Raw genomic sequence first — 23,893 nt, forward strand, 5'->3', positions numbered from 1 at the left:
ATGAGAATCTGACTCAGGATGTCCTCTGCTTTCAAGTTGCTGAGGCCAGCGAAGCTGCGTTAGAAGACGCCATCCTTGGCATCGGAACACCTACAAAACAGGATTGATGCCCCCTGTTTTGTGAACATGTCCCCTTTGCCGCGCCCTCTCCTCGGCTGCGGACTGACACCAGGCATCTGCAGCCGCACAGCACCCAACAACATATGACATATCATAGGGTCCTGCATATGTGTATTTCAGCAAACATCAGAGATGAACATAAACCATCGTGTTTGCGTTGATCTCTGAATAAGGCCCCAGTTCATCGTTTCAGAGGGATTGGCACCTTAATAATGGGCAAGCCCCTAACTAAAATGTACCAGACAATAAATGTTGTACATATGACTGAAGGTGTAATCCGTATCTGCTGGTGGTTAGAGAATGGGAAGCAGGCTGAGCGCCACAGGAAGTCAGATAATGGTATGTACATAGAGGAGTGATACTCGGCAAAAGAGGGGTGGGCGGCATTTTAACCCTTCGAGTGCCAAAATCTCTGTGAGAGATGCGCAAAATATCAGCAAAAAATGCCAGCGTCGCTCACATCTTTATATAAATGCTTGCATAGCACTTTTCACACCAATTTAAAAAAATTCACTTGGCACTCAAAGGGTTAAGGACAGTGCGTTATAACCATACTTGCCTACTCTCTTGAAAGTTGAAACTTTTTTTCAGAGCCCCCCACAACTTAGCAAGTGCTGTCTTTTCTCCCGCATCCTTCCGGCACCTTAGTGAAGCGGGCAGGATCGAGAGATCATAACGGGCATTTGTGGGTGTGTTGGAGGGGGTGGGGTGTCATATTAGCTCGGCCCCCTCCCATAGACCCATAAGTTGTGGCTATTTGCTCCCGTTCACAGCAATGGGGAAAGCCCAACTTCCGGGCCGCAGCATCCTGTGGTCGGTATGGAGGTTGGGCGGGGGGTGCACACAGCCTCCGTTGCTGTCTGCTGTACTCTGCAGACATCAGTGGAGGCAGGGAGGAGGTGAATGGATGCCTGTGTGCAGCATCCATTCAACTCATGGATGTTGGCTGGTGGGGGGTGCACAGAGGCAGGGGGCAGCCCGACAGCTTACCTTGGTGCTGGGGGCAACCCCCAGCACAGCCGTCCAGTGTCTGGAATGTTTACACTGCAGGTCCGCACCGCAGTGTGAACAGACCAAAATCCCGGATCCAACCTGGCTTGTTGTTGTGTTCCAAATATCGGGTCGGATCCAGGATTTTAAAAGCTGTGTAAATAACAAATCATAGTGTATAGTGCAAACTAGGGGGAAGCCCCAGTAAGCAGCACTATTTGCAGTAAGTGATGGATTATAGGTAGAGTTTCATGTTATGGGGAATGACCGGGGCTAATCAGCACTGGGCAGAAGGTAAAAGCCTGTTTTATATATACTACTGTATACTCATCGGCAAGACAACCACCATTGGGATGCTGACTGCACTGTTAATTATATCTGAAAGCTAATTTTCTAAGTGACAATTGTAGATGCCACAAATACACAAGGCAGTCGGCCTGTTCACGGCAGAGGAAAGCTTGTTGTTCTTGAAGAGCAATTGATTTTATATTGATTAACTGTTACTGACCTCAGCTCGAATGTTTCACCCTCCTTGTCCCCAACCTAATTCTGGTCCTCGGGCCGCTGTCCGTCTGATAATCAGGAGTCTGTTTGTTTTTCCAGCTCATTCTTGCCACTGACCCTTGCTTGCTTCTGTCTACAGCTAATACATGCTATATGAGCATTAATTGATTTCTATGGTCCTTGGAGACCGCATGTAAATGCTCATTTAATAACATAGGCCCTGAAACATGCAGCCTTTCCTTTTAATCTAGTCCATAACGTCCTGCTCCCAAACATTAGGTTTCATTTAATATTGAGCTGAAATCATTAATTGTTGAGAAATGTTTTTTGTTTTTAATAATCAACTAATTAATCAGAGGTACAGTTTTAGCATACTCTAGCAAAGTACAGTAATAGCATACACTGTAGGCTATTACTGTACTTTGCTATTATTGTACTGCTGTATGCCATTACTGTACTATGCTATTACTGTACTATTGTATGCCATTACTGTACTATGCTATTACTGTACAACTGTATGGCATACAGTTGTACAGTAATAGCATAGTACAGTAATGGCATACAGTTGTACATTAATAGCATAGTACAGTAATGGCATACAATAGTACAGTAATAGCATAGTACAGTAATGGCATACAGCAGTACAGCAGGGTTGCCGACTTGCACAAGATCCTCTCCGGGAGAAGCCCGGAGAGGAATCTTTCATTACGAGTTCGGGGCGGGACTTAACGGTGATGCCATTAAGCCCCGCCCCCTTTACTGCAAATGGCCAAAATATCTGATCTCCATGGAGGGGGCGGGGCTAAAATGACACAATTGTGCCATTTTAGCTCCGCCCCCTCCTCTGAGACCCGCGGATTGCGGCATTTAAATGCCGCGATCAGGGGTGGGGTGGGGGGGGGGGGCTCAGTGGGGGTCCCCTGATTCCGGGAGGGTTGCCCACCCTACCGGGGGCCGGGAGGGGGGACCCGATTTTCGGGAGACTCCCGCAAATTCCGGGAGGGTCGGCAACCCTGCAGTACAGTAATAGCACAGTACAGTAATACCCTACAGTAGTACAGTAATATCATACAATAGTACAGTAATAGCACATTACAATATTAGCATAGTACAGTAATAGCATACAGTAGTACAGTAAGAGCATATTACAGTAATAGCATACAGTAGTACAGTAATATCATACATAAGTACATTAACAGCATAGTACAGTAATAGCATACAGTAATAGCACAGTACAGTAATAGCATACAGTAATACAGTAATAGCACAGTTCAGTAATAGCATACAGTAGTACAGTTACGGTATATCATACATAAGTACATTAACAAAATAGTACAGTAATAGCATACAGTAATACAGTAATAGCACAGTACAGTAATAGCATACAGTAGTACAGTAATATCATAGTACAGTAGGTACTTATGTATTATCTGGGCGCCTGATTTTTTCATTGCATGCCACTACTTAAGGCATGCGATGCGACTTCATTGTAAAGACCCGATTTTTCATTGTATAGTCAACCATTGGTGATTTCATACCCCCACTATCCAACTACGCATGGAGTTGATTTTATATAGTGTGGCGAGCGCAGTGAGGCGAGCCCCGCGAGGGGACGCTGATTACTTTACATGTATTCTGCGTCCCCTCGCGGGGCACGCTGCGCACGCCACGCTTCGGGCTCGGGTCGCTGCGCTCGCCACATTATATAAAGTCAACTCCATGCGTAGTTGGATAGTGGGGGTATGAAATCACCCATGGGTGACTATACAATTAAAAAATCGGGCGCCCAGATAATACATAAGTACCGTACAGTAATAGCATACAGTAGTACATTAGTAGCATAGTACAGTAATAGCATACAGTAGCACAGTAATAGGACAGTACAGTAATAGCATACAGTAGTACAGTAATAGCATACAGTAGTACATTATTAGCATAGTACAGTAATAGCATACAGTAGTACAGTAATAGGACAGTACAGTAATAGCATACAGTAGTACAGTAATAGGACAGTACAGTAATAGCATACAGTAGTACAGTAATAGCATAGTACAGTAATAGCATACAGTAGTACAGTAATAGGACAGTACAGTAATAGGACAATACAGTAATAGCATACATTAGTAGCATAGTACAGTAATAGCATACAGTAGTACAGTAATAGCATACAGTAGTACATTAGTAGCATAGTACAGTAATAGCATACAGTAATAGCATACAGTAGTACAGTAATAGCATAGTACAGTAATAGCATACAGTAGTACAGTAATAGGACAGTACAGTAATAGCATACAGTAGTACATTAACAGCATAGTACAGTAATAGCATACAGTAGTACATTAATAGCACAGTACAGTAATAGTACAGTGTAGTACAGTAAGTGGAAAGTACAACATCAGAGCATTTTGTAGTGGGAAGAAGAGGTCGTACTGGAAGGTGTGCAATATTTACCCTAAAACATAGCAACCAATAAAAAAACCTGCTAGTTGTTGGGTTTCAGTCTTGATCTTAATTGCTATTTAGATGATGCATCCAGAATTATTTTTTCAGATTGGATTATGCTGATTCACTATAGTGAAAATCAGGGCCGGTGACAGGAAGTTTAAAAGGGACACTCGTGCTGGGCCCGACCTTGTGAGGGAACCCAAGGTTCTGAGGGACTCAGGGGCTGTTAACATGGCTGCGGCAGTGCAGTACCTAGCAATAGTTTATAAAAGCGCCAGCCTGCCAGCCATCTGCCCTCTCACCTCCCTAGATTCCTGGAAAGGAATTTACTCGGAAACCCCTCTCCAGGAACCCCCCTGGGCATGGTCACATGTCCGACTACCTGTACTAATGAGTTTCTTTATCTCACACGACGCACAGTGCTGCTCCCTCCCATCTGCCCTTCTCTACTACGTTGTATAGTGAATAATAATTATCTGTTTTTGTGTAATAATAAAAAAAAAACACATTCAGACATGGGGGGAAAAGGTCAAGTTTTTTTGCTCCAATACTCAATTATAGCTAATAGGATACCACCCTTTAGCTTGTAGCCATGTGTCAAGGTACCCCACTTTCCAGCAACTCCCTACATAGGCACTCACATTGAGGTCAGCAACCGCCACACCTTCCTCAAATGGGAAGGTATAAAAATGACAGGGTTGCCGAAGGAACCCTGTAACCCAACTTGTGCAAGTAGGATCCAGGTTGCACTCATCGCATTTGGTGAATCAATATTCTATTAATGCATAAATGTTGACACAGTGATACCACACCCTAAAGGTGACTATACACCTATAGATTTATCTTCACCTCTGGCTGGTTGGAACAAATATCTGGCAATATCTGAATGACTATTTGTCAGTTTTCCAGCATTTTCAAGCAAATGATCAACTGTCATTTGTTCTTATCCATAAACCAGCCAGATCTGAAGATAAATCTGTAGATGTATGGCCAGCTTAAGGCACTTTTTTCCCAAGGTACTATGGACAAGAGTGAGAATTTGTACAACTTTGGCAAGGGACAAAGTTTGATGGCTCTACAACTCGGTCAGAGCAAATCAGCCGGTGTTCACTGAGTGTTTTCAGCAAGCAATGGCTAGTACCTACCAAATGTGGTCCAAGGATGGACAACCGGTAAACTGGTTCCCTCAAGGCTCCTGTCTGGTACCACCCCACAGAAGAGCTACTATATGACACATTGCATAATGTTGAATGCTGGCTATGAGTGTGATGCCCTGGGCAATGCTCTGCTTGGATCCTGGCATTAATATGGCCTTCATTGTGGAGGTCATAATGAAACATCAGGCCTGATTCAGACCTGATGGCTAATGCACGAATTCCCATAGCAGATGATTATTGATATACTGCGCATGAATATGGTATGCAATGCGCGTGTGCGATGCCGGTCAGCGATGAGATTCTGCTACTTTTTTCCTTCTCTGGCTGTATGCAAGGTGATTGTCAGGAAGCCGGTGTTTAAGCTCCCAAGCTGGGAGTGTCAGGGAAAATGCAGGTATGTCAAATCATTTAGGGAAGGGTGTGTGACATCAGCTCCGGCCTCAATCAGGCTGATTTCATTGATGCCTTGCTGTTCTTGCCCAAGGGCACACACGCTAAAGGCCCCCATACACTATGCGAGTTGGGCCCAATTTCACCCGATTCGGATGGATTGGGCCATGAAATCGGGCCAAATCGCATGTGCAGAAATCCTGTCCGACCCGATGTGCGATCCCATGCGCATCGGGTCTGAGTTGCGAGGTTGGACGGCTGCACAGAAGATTTAGTAAATCTTCTGTGCAGCCTGAAGGCGCGGAGGGTAAACAGGACTGTTGTGGGGGGACCAGAGAGCCATGTATGGGAATCCAGGTGGTGGAAACACATAGGAAAAAAAAACCATACAAATGAATGAGCAGCCAGTGATTGGCTGAGAGAGCTCTCTGCGTCCCTGCCCAGCTCTTTGTGAACAGCCCCACCCGCATGCGATTTATCACAAGCAAAACTTGGCACATCAAGTGCCAAATCGGGTGTGAACCCCCTGGTTGAGCTGTCTGGATGATTAGGTCTGGCTTGTCCTTCCAGACAGCTCCCCTAATGTATGGGGGCCTTAAATCGCTCTGACCAGTCTAACAAAATGTTACTAAAATACAAATGTGACATATAATATAGTCCCTAGGACACATCGCCCATGATAAATTTAAGTAAATCAATTCTTTGAGAACTATTCCACAAGCACTAGAGCAATAATTGCTGAATTTGAGGACGTGGCACGGCAGGACCATCCGTGACAGGAAGGGTAAGTAGGAGACAGGGACTGCTCGTGATGCAGGAGGGCTCCCAGTCGGACGGCGGGACACCACGTGCATACCGACACTATCGGTTAAAGCGAGGTGATCCTGTCACCCGCTCAAGTGCACACGTCTGAAACACCGGGACCGTTACACGCTGTGGGCTCCACACGCGTGCGGCGGTAACACGTATGACAGGCTGGCCGCACACTGGCACACCCTAGACTGCACCAACAGTAACCACCTCCGAAAACCCGCACCCCGCACCCACACCGTGGCAAGTTTTGAAAGGGGTACCCGAAGCTTACATTGTATCTGAGCAGCGGGACGCCACACTCAGACAGAGACTTTCTGCTTTTTGCAGTAATAGTAACCTGAGACATTGACTTTAAAACCGAGAAATCGTCTGCATACCCACATTCACCTTGGCAAGACGGGCAGCAGGCCCGGTGCGCAGGCTGTTTGTGGAGTCAGTATCTAGAATATTGTGATCATCTAGACCAGCGGTTCCCAACCTGTGGTACGCGTACCCCTGGGGGTACGCGTCCACAGGCTGGGGGGTACGCCGCGACTCAGCCTGCAATGGCGGCCGCGGCAGTCAGACAGGTCGCTGGAGGGGAGGAGAGTGCATTGCGCATCTCTCCTACCCCACCGTGTGCTTCCCTGTGACTGGCCGCCCGTCCGCCAATCAATCAGAGCTTGCGGGCCGGCAGCCAATCAGGAGCCGGCCCGCGAACTTTGATTGACGGGCAGCCCAGTCACACTGAAGGGAAGGAGAGATACGCAGTGTGCTGTACTCTCCTTCCCGGCCTGAGAGAAGCACTGCAGCGCGGCAGCTACATGACAGGGGGACACTGGACTGTCCTCTCCCCAGCAGCAGCGTCAATGGTGAGTGTGCTGCTGCTGGGAAATACTGTGGGGCATTGCTGGCACTGTGGGGCATTGCTGGCACTGTGGGGCATTGTTGGCACTGTGGGGGCATACTTGTTACTGGCACTGTGGGGCATTGTTGGCACTGTGGGGCATTGTTGGCACTGTGGGGCATACTTGTTACTGGCACTGTGGGGCATTGCTGGCACTGTGGGGCATTGTTGGCACTGTGGGGCATACTTGTTACTGGCACTGTGGGGCATTGTTGGCACTGTGGGGCATACTTGTTACTGGCACTGTGGGGCATTGCTGGCACTGTGGGGCATTGTTGGCACTGTGGGGCATACTTGTTACTGGCACTGTGGGGCATTGTTGGCACTGTGGGGCATTGTTGGCACTGTGGGGCATACTTGTTACTGGCACTGTGCGGCATTGCTGGCACTGTGGGGCATTGCTGGCACTGGGGCATTGTTGGCACTGTGGGGCATACTTGTTACTGGCACTGTGGGGCATTGCTGGCACTGTGGGGCATTGTTGGCACTGTGGGGCATACTTGTTACTGGCACTGTGGGGCATTGCTGGCACTGTGGGGCATTGTTGGCACTGTGGGGCATACTTGTTACTGGCACTGTGGGGCATTGTTGGCACTGTGGGGCATTGTTGGCACTGTGGGGCATACTTGTTACTGGCACTGTGGGGCATTGCTGGCACTGTGGGGCATTGTTGGCACTGTGGGGCATTGTTGGCACTGTGGGGCATACTTGTTACTGGCACTGTGCGGCATTGCTGGCACTGTGGGGCATTGCTGGCACTGGGGCATTGTTGGCACTGTGGGGCATACTTGTTACTGGCACTGTGGGGCATTGCTGGCACTGTGGGGCATTGTTGGCACTGTGGGGCATACTTGTTACTGGCACTGTGGGGCATTGTTGGCACTGTGGGGCATACTTGTTACTGGCACTGTGGGGCATTGCTGGCACTGTGGGGCATTGTTGGCACTGTGGGGCATTGTTGGCACTGTGGGGCATACTTGTTACTGGCACTGTGGGGCATTGTTGGCACTGTGGGGCATACTTGTTGCTGGCACTGTGGGGCGTTGCTGGCACTGTGGGGCATTGTTGGCACTGTGGGGCATACTTGTTACTGGCACTGTGGGGCATTGCTGGCACTGTGGGGCATTGCTGGCACTGTGGGGCATACTTGTTGCTGGCACTATGGGTGTATACTTGTTGCTGGCACTGTATGGGGCATTGTTGGCAATGTGGGCACATACCCAGTACCATGGGGTCATACCTGGCACCGTGGTGGCATTCCCATTTATGGCACTGTGCGGGCATACCTGGCACCATTGGAGCATATGTGTATCTGGCACTATTGGAAGGCTAACGTGATCCGTTGAATGTCTGTTGCTTCGGTAATAGAGATTTGACAAGGTTCTGTTATTTTATATGCTGTCCGCAGAATGGGCTGAGCTTATATTGTGGCCAAGTGGTTGCATTTTTTTTTTCCCGTCATTGCCAGTATGACTTGCCCCTGTTAAGCCACACCCCTTTTTAGGCCACGCCCCCTGAAAATTTCACGAGGGGGTACTCCTAAATGAAAAGCCTAATCAAGGGGTACGGGAGACAAAAAAGGTTGGGAACCACTGATCTAGACCACTGTTGCAGACGAGAATTAATTGTTGTAATCCCACATGTATTTGATTTTATTCTGTTATTGATTGAGATAACACTCAGTAAAAGCACCTTTATTCACATCACTGTGTCAGATACAATTTGCATCTATATTTATAGTTATATTTATATTTGGTTGTACATACACCAGGACAAAGCTCAGCACTAACCCCCAATATTCTCTATGAAGCTACAAGTGCTATACTGCATATGTGATAATATCTGCATCAGTAATTTACCCAAAACACATTGTTTTAGTGGTTTTGCATAAAATTTATATTTTATTGTCAACATTTATTTCCTCGGATTCCACCACAAGTTCTAATGCTTTTCTATTTGCATGCTTTTTTTAATATACAGTGTTACCTGACTAGGAAACACAACCTTTTTTTTTTTGCCATAAATGCCCCACACAGTATACATAACACCCACTGCATAATGCGCCTGATTCTGGTTTGCTCAGCTTACCGACACTAAACATGCAGAAATAGGCAGACACTGTCCACCTACTCCATCACAGGTTGGAGAGGAGTTGGCTTCTTGATGAAAAAGTTGTTTTGGTGTGGGAGGGCCACATTTCAGTTGGGCAGGATAGTTGAATGGTTGGAGCAAAGTTGGACTGGAGAATGGCCAGTTTTAGGCTACAAAAAAATTCCCAAGAGATAGCGAAAATGAATAAATGGCTAAATCCATGGAAGTCAACAGTGGTGGATGATCGCAGGATCCTTGCCATTGCAACGAAAAAAAAAAAAGACTTAATCCAACACATAAAAAATGCAATTGCACACTCTAAGCCAGGGATGGGGAACCTATGCCCCTCCAGATGTTGATTAAATACACATCCCAGCATGCCCTGCAACAGTTTTAGCATGGCCAAATAGCAAAAGTGTCACGGGGCATGCTGGGATGTGTAGTTCAACAGCTGCTGGAGGGCCAAAGGTTACCCATGCAAGTGAGAGATAGCAACCAATTAGATTCTTCTTATCATTTGTCCAGCACCTTTTAGAGTACAATCGCTATAATCTGTTAGGTCAATATGGACAAAATCTCTCATTGCAAAAACCTCATATTTTAGTAAATTTACGTTAGTAAAATTCCCTAAGAATACTGAAATACTAATCACCTAAATAAAGTAAAACTGAGGTTCTTTGCACAATTTCATGGGGACTTCAATAGATGGCTCCCGGGCATCCCTACTGACATATATATATAACTGTATCCCGGTCTTATTTATCATAGTGCCAGTTCTAATATGTACAGAGCAAATTCAGCGACCCATACTAATTAAAAACATGTAAAAGCAGGTGGAACGGGTCATAGTTAAGATAGGCTGGCCTGCACACCCTAATTCGGGGTTGCCTACCCTCCCGGAATGGCCGGGAGGGTCCCGAAAATCAGGTCCCCCTCCCGGCCTCCCGGAAAGGTGGGCGACCCTCCCGGTTCCTGGGGGACCCCCGCTCCCCCCTTGTTACCGGCTACCTCACCCCTGACAGCGCCGTTTAAATAGCTGGATATGCCGATCTACGATGAGGGGGCGGGGCAAAAGTGTCAGAATCATGTAATTTTAGCCCCTCCCCTCAGCGGCGATCGACAAATTGGGTCATTTACCATCATGGGGTGGGGCTTAATGATGTCATGCTCAAGCCCCACCCCCAAACTTCTGCTGAAAGTCTCCTCCTGGAGAGGAGATTTAAAAAGTCGGCAACCCTGCCCTAATTTTAAACATCAGAGGTCATACCTTGCTGAAACTTATATTTATTGTGATATCTCAAAATTAGTACAATAAACATAGCTATCACATCAATGTTTGATTCCAGGCATGCTATCTGGTCTAAGGCTCACAGCATACTGTGCTTTTAAAGCTGAGCAGTTACCAACACACCTGTCACTAATCATCTAGTGAAATGGTTAACATAAGCTATGAAAAATAGGTTAAAACAGGGTGCATGAGAGAATGTGACCACAATAAGACTAATAAAAAAATGTATCTAATAAACAATATACACTAAACATCGGCACTCACCTTTCCTAGTTTTGGAATGCCGGCTTTAGTGTGATTTATTGTGAATGTGATAGCTATGTTTATTGTAATAATTTTGAGCAATAGTGTTAAGACTTGCAGAAAAGTGGGGTCCCGTGAAGGGGGCTGCAGGCTTAAATGCATTGATCAATTCATGAACTAAATCTCCACTATTTATTAATATCAGTTAATTTAGTGAGTGCAGAGCCCCTACAATGTCTGTTTAAACAATGTGGTCACAAGCCATAGGGCACCCCAAAACTAGGAAAGGTGAGTGCCGATGTTTAGTGTTTATATATATATATATATATATATATATATATATATATGTGAAGATTGGATGAGAAGCGCCACTTGTGTTTCCCCAAAATTTAATAAATAAACAATATTCCCTTGATAAAGGGTGTCTGCCAGTCTTTAAGAGAAGAGCAGTGGTAAGCTGCTCAAGAGAAAATGTAGACAGTGGAAAAAGATAACGGCGACTAATTGTTTATAAAAAAAAATTTTAAAAAAGGATTAACGATCTGGAATAAAAAATATTTTAGAGATGTTCTTAAAAATAATAATAAATTTATTTCAAAATGAGAGATAAAAAGGAGCAATTTTTTGATAAAACAATGTGGACAATATTTAGACAAGTATATAAAAATAAATATAAATATATGAAATAAAATCGCTTAACTTAAGGATGTAGTTGGAGGCTAGGATCACCCATATATATATAGTGTGTGTGCGCACGCAAATAGCTAACCTCAGCTGAAATTGAAGAGAATGCTACTATTTAATGTATTTGCCCCAATATTTAATGAAATTGCTGCCCATGCCAATATTTCATTTTAAAATGTACAGTTAAACAATGTAGTTTCTTTATGGGTCTGACATCTAATCATCATAAGAAAGATTAGCTATATTAAAAGTTAAATTGCCATTATCATACTTTCTCATACGTTGCCTGCAGGGAACAGATAAGCTTATGGAGAAAATGATGCACGGAGGCTGAAACCTGTCAGAAGTAAAATGTCAGTGGGTGCAGATCACCTAGTTAAGTTAAATAACATCTACAAATACTACCTCTCTATCATCACAAAGTTATTACACAGTAGAATTCATTTATTTATTTGTAGGTTGAATACATATGAAATCGTAGCAATCATGTGAGCAGCACTGATATATTCAGGCTATACACACCTGATGTATGGGCACTAAAGTAATAACAGGGCGGTATACACATGATATATGGGCACTATAGTAATAACAGTGGTATACACATGATATATGGGCACTATAGTAATAACAGTGTGGTATACATATGATGTATGGGCACTATAGTAATAACAGGGTGGTATACACATGATATATGGGCACTATAGTAATAACAGTGTTGTATACAGGTACATATGATGTATGGGCACTATAGTAATAACAGTGTGGTATACATACAGTATGATGTATGGGCACTATAATATCAGTGTGGTATACACATGATTTATGGGCACTATAGTAATAACAGCGTGGTATACACATGATGTATGGGCACTATAGTAATAACAGCGTGGTATACATATGATTTATGGGCACTATAGTAATAACCGGGCGGTATACACATGATGTATGGACACTATAGTAAATCAGTGCGCTATTCACAGGATGTATGGGCACTATAGTAAATCAGTGCGCTATTCACAGGATGTATGGGCACTATAGTAATATCAGTGTGGTATACACATGATGTATGGGCACTATAGTAATATCAGCGTGGTATACACATGATGTATGGGCACTATAGTAATATCAGCGTGGTATACACATGATGTATGGGCACTATAGTAATATCAACGTGGTATACACATGATGTATGGGTACTATAGTAATATCAGCGTGGTATACACATGATGTATGGGCACTATAGTAATAACAGCGTGGTATACACATGATGTATGGGCACTATAGTAATATCAGCGTGGTATACACATGATGTATGGGCACTATAGTAATATCAGCGTGGCATACACATGATGTATGGGTACTATAGTAATATCAGCGTGGTATACACATGATGTATGGGCACTATAGTAATAACAGCGTGGTATACACATGATGTATGGGCACTATAGTAATATCAGCGTGGTATACACATGATGTATGGGCACTATAGTAATATCAGCGTGGCATACACATGATGTATGGGTACTATAGTAATATCAGCGTGGTATACACATGATGTATGGGCACTATAGTAATAACAGCGTGGTATACACATGATGTATGGGCACTATAGTAATATCAGCGTGGCATACACATGATGTATGGGTACTATAGTAATAGTGTGGTATACACATGATGTATGGGCACTATAGTAATTTCAGCGTGGTATACACATGATGTATGGGCACTATAGTAATATCAGCGTGGTATACACATGATGTATGGGCACTATAGTAATAACAGGGCGGTATACACATGATGTATGGGCACTATAGTAATATCAGCGTGGTATACACATGTATGGGCACTATAGTAATATCAGTGTGGCATACACATGATGTATGGGTACTATAGTAATAGTGTGGTATACACATGATGTATGGGCACTATAGTAATAGTGTGGTATACACATGATGTATGGGCACTATAGTAATATCAGCGTGGTATACACATGATGTATGGGTACTATAGTAATAGTGTGGTATACACATGATGTATGGGCACTATAGTAATAATTGTGGTATACACATGATGTATGGGCACTATAATATCAGTGTGGTATACACATGATTTATAGCCACTATAGTAATAACAGTGTGGTATACACCTGATGTATGGGCACTATAGTAATAACAGTGTGGTATACACATGATGTGTGGGCACTATAATATCAGTGTGGTATACACATGATTTATGGGCACTATAGTAATAACAGTGTGGTATACACATGATGTATGGGCACTATAGTAAAACAGTGCAGTATTCACAGCCTGATGGGCACTATAGTAATATCTGCCCTTTTAAGTGTGTAACCCTAAACCTCCCTCCCCGCAGCTGAAATCTAACTCCTCCGCAGCCTATCCCTAAGTCATACCCTAATGCTTAACCCTCCTCCCCTCAGCCTAATGCTAACCCTCTCCACATGGTAATGATCGGGAGGCCGGCAGTGGGCACTCTGGCTTCGGTATCCCCAGCAATGACAGGATCTTCTGGCCACTAGCTGGGATGCCGGCATCAATATTCTGACTGTCGGCATCCCATGTGCCAGGATGCTAACTGCATCCCCTCCATGTCCATGGTGCATTAATGCCTATTTGGCCACATCATACCAAGGAGTATGGTATAACTCTCCGACAGTCGGTATTCCGACGGTCATTTCTCTAACATCGGAATCCCATGTGTCAGGAGCTCGACGGGGGGCCCCTGCAGGCTCAGTGGCAAGCTATTTGTCAGCTATTCTATTCTCCCTCTATGGGGGACAGACCCTTATGAGAGAAAATAGCGTGTATAAGTCGGGAGTCTGACTGTCGGCTCCTGTCGGGATTTTGATTGGAGAAATGTCAGAATCCCGTACCATACCAAGTCTCAAAGTAAGTAGGAATAAGGCATCTGTCCCATGTATGCTGATAGATCAAGGAAGGGCTGGGTCTCAGATAATAGTGCTATCCAACCAGGTCATAGGACACTAGTACAGCTCAGCCCTGTGCACTGATTGGCTGTGCCGCCTGTCATTCTGTCTAGACATCCTTATTTTTAACGGTTACTAAAATAATGCGTGCCTCCTGTAAGATCTGTCACGGTGTGTTATTGTATTTGGTGTAAGCTATAAATAATAGATAATTAAGGCCACAGAATCTGAAGTATGTAAATGCAGGGAACCGCACAGCAGCAAATCATACAGGCAAATTGTTAATTCAACCTGCAAAAACATTCTAGGGACGCTTGCCGAGCGGTCCTTAATATGCTGAGAACAGTGACCTGTGGAAACATAAGGATACTGATTAAATTATACAGTACATGGGTAAATCTTTTAGGTCTTAGCATTAAAAATGTATTGAACAATTTTTTACATTAATTTCAGATGTTAAATTATATGTTTACCATTTTATATTTCTAATTAGTTTAAAAGTTATCCTCTTGTCTCCGCTCTTCCCCCTGACCGCCTCTGCCGCTGTTCACTCTGGCTGCGATTTTCTCCTGCTCAATCTTATTATATGCGGGTTATGAGATTAAGGTGTTTATTTACTAAGATGGGAGTTGTATTGAACATGAAATGTTGCTATGGGTAACCAATCACATTCTATCTATGCTCTTCAAGAAGGTGCTAAATAAATAAATAAATAAGAAATTGATTCTGTTTGGTTGCTATGACCATCACAATGAAATGACCATCACAAAATGGCTGTCCCTAACCTCAGACCATTTTTGAGGATGCTAGAGGAGGCCAAAAGGTTGTAATGGAAAGGGTTGACGTTAAAAGGTTGACATGTTTTTCACATTTTATTTTTGTGACAATGTCAACACATGAACACTTGTTCCTCATGTAGTGCATCCACGTGGATGGTAAAATATGAATAATATATATCTTTTTTAAAAGGCCATAAAAGTCATGTCAACCTTTTCTTGTGTTTTGCTTGTGTTGACATTTTGTCAATGTCAACCTTTGGTGTTGATCTATTGACTGTTAACCTACAGTAGACACTGTTGGCTTTTCATCCAGATACCGGTACAGAGGGGCTTACACCCTACACCCATTTTTTTCAATATGTGCTGTACCTCTACAAAGTCTCCGCAACAACTGTAGTGACAGCAATTTTGAGCACTATGCAGTGTGCAGGTCTCAGGGCAGTACGAAAAAATAGCCATTGTGCCATGTTCCTGCGTACCTCCTAATGCCCAAAGTCACTGTTACTGCCTCAGCCTGCTAGAGAGGAGGGGGCCCAGACAGAGATTGCACACAGATGCCCTCTACTCTTTATATGTCCCTGCACGTAGTAATACTCATTGGTGCATCTATTTCAACTGGAGATGGCCAAAAAGGGGGCATCAGCCACCCGCTAGAACAGGCACCGGGCTCACCTCTACCCCCAGGGGAAGGCCAAGCGTTTTTAAGGGGATACCCATAAAGCACTGGGCGATCTTCTGCTCCGGCCCAGGGAGACGCCTCCCCACATCCCCTCTGGAGTGAACGGATTTGCAAGTGTGAAACTCGCCAAAGCCGTTCGCTCCCATGGTCAGCACATGCGCATAAACCCCAAACATTGAGGAAGAGGCTGAATTTGGCCTCTTGGTGCAAACCTGGGACATGGTGCATGGGGAAGGGATATTTGGCCCAACTGAGGACACCTCAGTAGTTAAATGTGTGTTTGCTACAGATAGAAGCAGGAAGTCCTTACACAAAGCTCCATGATTCGTCACTTCTTGGTTGAATCCTTAACATATGATTTACTAAGCCATAGCTCTTACTAAGGGAGAGTTGCTGTTTATATAGGTAGCCCGGATAACAATGATGGGCTCCTGTTTTGACATTTTCTTTTCTAATATTGTCTAAGAGTTTGCACTCCTGATGGTGAAAAATGATTTTTGGACACAAAATCCTAGCGCGGTATTCTTCAGCATCATCAGATTAAAGTTTGAAGAATGGCCGCATCGGAGAGCACTTTCTGGAGATTTTCGTGTCTGCGTTTTTCCCCCTTCTGTGAATTCTCTACTAAAATGGAATTAAATTATCGTATATGAGAAGCGTTGGATTCAATCGCAGACATCTATAAAACATCCCCTGTACATAAAGCTAAATGCATCTTCTTATAGCATTGGAAGTGTGTTGACAACATGGATTTTTATTCTTTGAAGTTGTCAAGCTTTTAGAGATACGCGCTGTAAATCCACTTGAGGCTGAGTTCTAGATCAAAGCAAGTTCTTAAGTTGTTGTATCGTCATGTTATAATATTTTATTCTTTTTGATTTTAATTCGCAACACAGGTCATTTTGATGTGTTAATGCAATACAAGGTTATGTAATAAGAGTGAGGCGTCTGTAAAAAGAAATGTAAAGAATAATTGTAGCATTAATTGTCTTTGTTACAATGTGAAGAATGTGTGTTTGGTTGGTGCTCAGGGGACCTCTTAGAAAAATACTGTAACTAGGTTTTCCTGATGCCGTAATTGTCATTTCCCTCTATACAGATTCTTATCTGAATCTAATCGAGTGATCTGAATAATTCAGGTTACAGAACAAAGACACGCACTACAATAATTGACGAATTTTGCTCTAGACAAAATGCCTTTATGTGTTTAATATATTTGTTATGTGGATGTGTACACTGTAGTTTACAGTTGTGTAGCAACAACACTTCACACCAGGGTGTAGATTAGAAACAGTATATACAGTAGATAGTCACCGGGTCAATATATCTAGTGTTCATTCTAGCACCCACTGTATTTGAAAACCCATGCAGTTCCTCTTCCCTGCCTGGGGTGTCGCTGTCTGCTGTGGTGTTTCTAGCACAGGTCTGGTTTAAATATCCATGCTGATATACAGACCACACTGTGCTAGAAGCACTACAGCAGACAGCGACACCCCAGGCAGGGAAGTGGAACTGCATAGGTTTTTAAAGATAGTGGGTGCTAGAATGAACACTAATATCAACTGTTAAATGGTCGACAGGATCAAAAGTTTGACCGTTAAATTGCTTACATGGACAAATGGACAACATATATTGACCCTATTTTTAATCCTTTGGGGGGGGGGGGGTATTCAATGTAGGGTCACAACTGTCAGCCTGGCCTGACAGCCGTAACCCTGTCCCGTTCTTGATCTGCTTGACAGAGATTTTGCAGGCGGGATTCAATGTACTGCCTGCCGAGAAGGGGGCATGGCCACAAGAACCGGCGAGCTGCAGCCAGGAGCTCGTCAATTCTCGCCCGTTCTCAGCAGAACATGCCCAACTGCTTGTGAAGTCGGGCACATTCTGCCGAGATCTCTGTTCAATGCTGTCAAGGCAGCATTGAATAGGGCCCCGCTGCCATTTCCCCCATCGGGAATGGCGGCGGGAGTTTGAATATCCCCCTTCATCTAACCATCCTTCTAAAGCCTAACCCTAACTCTCCCCCCCTACACCTAACCTTGACCCTCCACTTAACCCTAACCATCTTCTCTAGCAGCCTAAACCTAACCTTGCCTCAGGTGCCTATCCCTTGACTACTTTGTGTCGACCTATTGACTGTCTATCTTCTATTCAGATTATGGCGGCCATCCAGATTTCTTGTGTACAATTTTACAACTCTCCCAGTTCAACTTTGCATTGGACACACTGATTATTGTCATTGATTTATATACAGGTATCAATTATATGAGGCTGGACATTTTGAAACCACTAATACCCCTTTCAGACCATCAAACAACCCGGGTTATTGCCGTGTCAACCTGGTTGGATCTGCGGTTGTTAAGCATCACTGACCAAATCCCTGGGTCGAGCAACCCAGCACTTCGACCCTGGCCACAACCAGGGTTGAGCACGGCTCAGGTTGCTGTGCAGTGTGAACGGGTAACCAGGGCCGAGCGACCCGGGTTCCGTTCACACTATGGAGGAGGCAGCACTTGGAGACGAAGCTCCAATCGCTGCCTCCTCCCCCACCCACGATGATGCGCCTCTGCTCTGCCCCGCCACCCTCTGACATGAGTGACCTGGCTTATTTCCGGGTCAATATGGTGTCTAAAACAGTGCAAATGCCGGGTCGCTTCCAGGATGGACATGTGTCCAAATGCTGATTGCGATCCGGCATTTGCGGTGTGAAATCGGTATGTCATCGATTTGTGTTTGATTTGTTTTTGCTTTTATACCGTTATAGAGGCACGGTTATTATAAATTGCGTTTGGTATAAAGAGGTTGTGACCGTGTGTGTATGTCGGGGGGGGGGGGGGGGGGTGTTGGGCTGTAGCAGCCGGTAGGATGTCACTGAATATAAAAAACCCTCTGTGACCTTGAACCTTGAATCACCATCATCCAGTTACTTGGTCTTAACTTTTTTGGGTACTTATGTAATATCTGGACTCCCGTTTTTCTTATGAGACCGCGTCCCCTTTGCGGGGCTCGCTGCGCTCACCACTCTTCGGGCACGGTGGCTCGCTGCGCTCGCCACACTATATAAAATCGAATCCATGCGTAGTTGGATAGTAGGGGTATGAAAAAATGGGGTGCATTTAAAATGGGAGTCCAGATAATACATAAGTACCCTTTTTTGTTGCTATCTTTAATGGAAAATTTTCCATTTAGTTATTGTACGTTGCCTCCTTGCAGTGTAGGTATTATTGTTAATTAATAGGAACTATTACACAACTATAATAATATATTACAGGTCACCTTCCAGACCAAAAATTAAAGAGATCCAACACTCTTCCAGTGCCAAAGTCTCGCATCATCACGGCCCATGATGGCCGGAGCAGTTTCCGTGGCGGCAGCCTGTTCTCCAACACATCTCTGGCCAGTAAGTGATCAACGACAAAATAAATAACGGTTTCAAACACATTTACCTTACGGTACTCCTATAATAGCTACAATATACTCATACGTTTTATAGACTGTTCCAGCTAAACAGCTCATACATAGCGAATGAATTATCTGCTCTGTTGAGATGCTGCACAATGAAACGATCCAAATTTCAAAAAGCAATCAAAGCTGTCAGTTCTCTTCAATGAACTTTATTTAAAATGGTCTATACGGCAGAATGGACAGGCAGCGGGGCTAATTGCTCTTATTATATGGTCCAGTCACACACAAAATGGCTTACCATGTACAGAAGCTATGCTTATATTACCACACATTCGATAAGTCACTTCAAGCTCAATTATGTCTAACAGCAAGTCATTCTGCAATTTAGCTCAGTAATCATTTCTCTGAAAATCCTTTTTCTATGTCTATAGCAGGGAAAAATATCTCCCAGGCACATAGGTTGCCTGACTTAGACAGCGACTTGGCAGCTATGTTGTATAGCCGGACGAAGGAGGCCAGCATGGCGTACCAGCAGCCGAACAGCGCGGCAGATGACGCTCACAGGCGTAAGATGGATCGGATGATAGCGGTGAGGCAGCTAGAGTCGCATGATGACAGTAAAATGAGATCCGTCAGACAGGTAAGGAACACTTTTATTTACAGGATTACCGGTATATTGCCTTTATCTGTTTGAGGAAAGATCGACTGTTTTTATTTTTAAAAGTATTAGCTGTAGTTTCGGAAGCCATCTTTGTGCCATTCTCCATGAAGCATGCTCTGATTTTGCGGCCTGCCGTGTTGCTGCTTGGCGTTTTAAGTACTGTAGATGAAGTTAGTTGCAACTTAACCTAGTGAGGAACTGGAAAAATCAGAGAGTGTAATACAACTTTCTGTCCACCGGATGTCACTCTTCCTATACTGTACTGTGCATGCATTAAATAGCCCACAAGCTTCTGTAGTACCACCCACTTATGTAACCTGTACCATATTTAAAAAAAATGGGGTGACCGCAGGCCGTTATCTGCTTAATTCCATTGGTTCACTACTTCATTGTTTCTATTTTTGAACCTGATTCACGTCTGTACTCACAAGCCTTAGCAGCTGCTTCAGACTACAGACTTGCTCATCATTGCAGTTTGTATCTGCATATGAATTGCTACGTCACACTGGTTTCCAGGAAAACACTGAAACCTCCCATTTCTTAGGCGGATACAGCGGCAGTCACACACTGTATAGACATGGTCATTTTAATCAGCAGAAGATGCTTGTGTGTCATATTCAGTCCGTTTTGAAAATGTGCTACAGAAAAGACAACTGGCGCTACAAAGTCACACGGAGCTTATGTATAATGCGACTATTTGGATACATCTGTACATGCCCTGAAAATGGGTGTGAGATGCCTGCATTTTGGTGACACTCCAAATGGTCCGTTTTTGTTGATTACTCTGAGTCTAATCTGCATTGCGTACAAACATGTTTATGACAAGTTCCCTTCTCCATTGTTGCCCTAAGACACAGACTGATCGGACGTGAGCATCAAAAATGAAAAACATATGCGATAATAAGCAACGAAAATACGATTTTTTTGGGCGTATACATATTTTTGGCATAGTAAATGCCAAAAATACGTACACGCCCCCAAAAATCGTATTTTCGTATGAAAATACAATTTTTTATCATGAATCCTGCTGGCTGGTTTGGCCTGGGGCTGGTTCTTAAAAAACGGGGCACCCCTACTCATTTTGTCCCCCGTATTTTTGGAACCAGCCCCGGACCTGGGGCTGGTTTTAAAAAAATTGGGGAACCCCTATTTGGTCGGTTTCCTGATTTTTTTTAATACCAGCCCTGGCTCTTTCAGCCTGGTGCTGGTTACAGCTGTGGTGGGGACCTCACGCCGTTTTTTTTTAAAATTTTTTTTTTTTTACACACTGCAGCCTGCACGGAGCTGTCAGACTGCCTGTACGAATTCGTATTAGCGGCCATATATACGGCGGCTAATGCGATTCATTACTCCAGCGGAGGGTTACAAAGCAGTCGTATTTGACTGCTTTGTAAATTTCCCTCCGGAACACGACTTTGCATACGGCTGAAACAGCCGTATGCAATCATATTCATTCGTATTAAGAATACGAATACAATTTTTAGTATTCGTATTCTTAGTAAATTTCCCCCAAGGGGTTTATTCATCAAGTAGTAAAAAAGAGTGGAGAATTGAGCCAATGGACAAGTTGCCCATGGCAACCAATCAGCTCCTATGTATAAATTTATAGAATGCACTTCATAAATGTTACATTCAATCTGATTGGTTGCCATGAGCAACTTAGACACTCGCTCACTTGTCAACTATTTTTATTGCTTCATTAATAGACCCCAGAGCTTTCAATTGTTTAAAATGTTGTTGCTATGGAAATGCCTACATTTATCGCTGCATCAGGGCAAACTTTTCCTCTCCGACTTGCAATCTCCCGTACCTGTCTGGGAAAAGTTTAAATTTAATTTACTACGGATAAAGCAATTTTCCATTTGAGTAAATTACAAGGTTTCCAAAAAATTGGTAGATCATTTCTTATGTGTTAATCATAGTAAATTTCATAGCTGTAGTGACAGATTTATTAATGGATATTGAAATTTAAACGGCAATGCCAGCAAGGCCTCATTTATGTACTGTATATAGCTTAGCAAATACATCATCCAACTTGCTGCACTTGGTTATCAATGTTGTGCGACATTAGCTTATTATTAGGCAGACACTATGTATTAAGCGCATTGTTAGCCACATAAGTGCCGCTTACCTACAATCTTGTTGCTAGGGGTTCCATGCTCATTGCCAGGGGGGATTACATGATTGTTGCCAAGGAGGATTGCATGCACATTGCCATATGGGGTTAGATTGTCATTGCCAGGGGTGCCATGCTTGTTGCCTGGGGGGATTACATGCTTGTTGCCAGGGGGATTACATGCTGATTGCCGTAGAGGGTTCCAAGCTCCTTACCCGGGGGTATTGCATGCTTGTTGCCAAGAGGGATTACATACTCATTGCTAGGGGGAGGTAAATGCTCATTGCCCAGGGAGTTAAATCTTTTATTTAAGGGAGGATAGGTGCCGTAGAGGCACAGAGTCTCTGACAGCATTAGAGACCCTGCGCCCCTCCAAAGATGGCCGCTGCCACAAAGGAGACAGCCGCAAGAGGTGCAGGAGTACTTCTAGTGTGTTTTTTTTATATCACAGAGGGCATTTTTGGAGGCCTGAAGGGTCTCTGTAATGCTGTCAGTGACACTGCAGTGCCGCTCCCCCCATTGGCACCATGCCCCCTGCATTAACAACGTTAAAACTTTTAATCAGCGTTATAGTGCTGCCACGATATTAACACATTAACGTGCTCAGCACTAATATAAAATGATTTCAATTTCATATCTATGTATCTATAAATATAAACATGTATACAAAGGTTGATTTTACATTGATTGGAGCAGATGTATTAAGCCTTAACAAGAGATAAATGCAAGGGTGATAAAGAGAGATAAACGTCCAGCCAATCAGCTCCTTACTGACTATTTTCAAACACAGCCTGTAACATGGCAGTTAGCAGGTGATTGGCTGGACGTTTATCTCTCCTTATCACCTTTGGATTTATCTCTTGTTAAAGCTTAATACATCTGCCCCATTATTATTTAGCACTTCGAGACTTTTTCTATGGATATTTTAAAATAGATCTGAATAAAGTACAAATTACAAAAAAAAAAAAAATCACTTTTTGTTTGCTTTATTCAATCCTCTGAATGAGTCTGAATAAGAGGTGTGAAAAGATTGCAGCTTGCGATTGGTCCCCTTGCTCGCAGGTCCCTCCCCCTTTGTTGCCATATATTGTAGATTAACAATGCTCATGTTTTATAATCTAGATATTGATGCTTGTAACAGCTCCCTGAATAGTAAGCATAGGCAGCACTTTAGGAAATCATTTTTCCTGGGTGCAAGTGAGCTTTACTGTATATAGAGATTTTTTTTTCAATTGAAGCAAATGGCTCCTGCTGCCGTTTGGGATGTAACAGCCCAGCCAACAGGCCTGCACAATCGAAGACTGTATGGCTTCCTATTGTTCTACAGGTAACAGGCATCTTTGGCTACTGTATAAGCACTTAATTTCGCGAGCAGTAATTTTCGCGATAATGACAAAATCTGCGATTTCGCGAGCTGAAAATTTCGCGATTATCTACTGTACCTGCTACTGTACCTGCTGTAAATAGAATACCCGCAGGGGGGGGATTATTTTTCGCGGCTTTAATTTTCGCGATTACGGAAGGCTCGCGAAAATCGCGAAAATTAAAGCCGCGCGAAAATAAGTGCTTTTACAGTATTCGATTCTGTTTACTAAGCCAGTGCTGGCAAAACAGGTCCTCCAAGATCTACTAACAGGTCACATTTACCAGACCACATAGCTGGTGCACAGGTGCAGTCATTACCAACTGTCACAT

At 43.8% G+C, this 23,893-nt stretch overlaps 1 protein-coding gene across 3 annotated transcripts in view; it reads left to right on the forward strand.

Moving 5' to 3' along the window:
• The window catches only part of NPHP4 (nephrocystin 4), a 286,074-nt gene that overhangs the window by 230,177 nt on the left and 32,004 nt on the right, over window positions 1-23,893 (forward strand). For all 3 annotated transcript variants that reach the window (XM_083162998.1, XM_083162997.1, XM_083162999.1), the window contains 2 exons: window positions 19,288-19,416; window positions 19,853-20,061. In XM_083162998.1, coding sequence (XP_083019124.1) covers window positions 19,288-19,416; window positions 19,853-20,061 — 338 coding nt within the window. The remainder of the gene's footprint in view (window positions 1-19,287; window positions 19,417-19,852; window positions 20,062-23,893) is intronic.

Source organism: Crinia signifera, chromosome 19 (genome assembly GCF_055691185.1).
Source record: "Crinia signifera chromosome 19, ASM5569118v1, whole genome shotgun sequence".
Taxonomy (NCBI): Eukaryota; Metazoa; Chordata; class Amphibia; order Anura; family Myobatrachidae; genus Crinia; species Crinia signifera.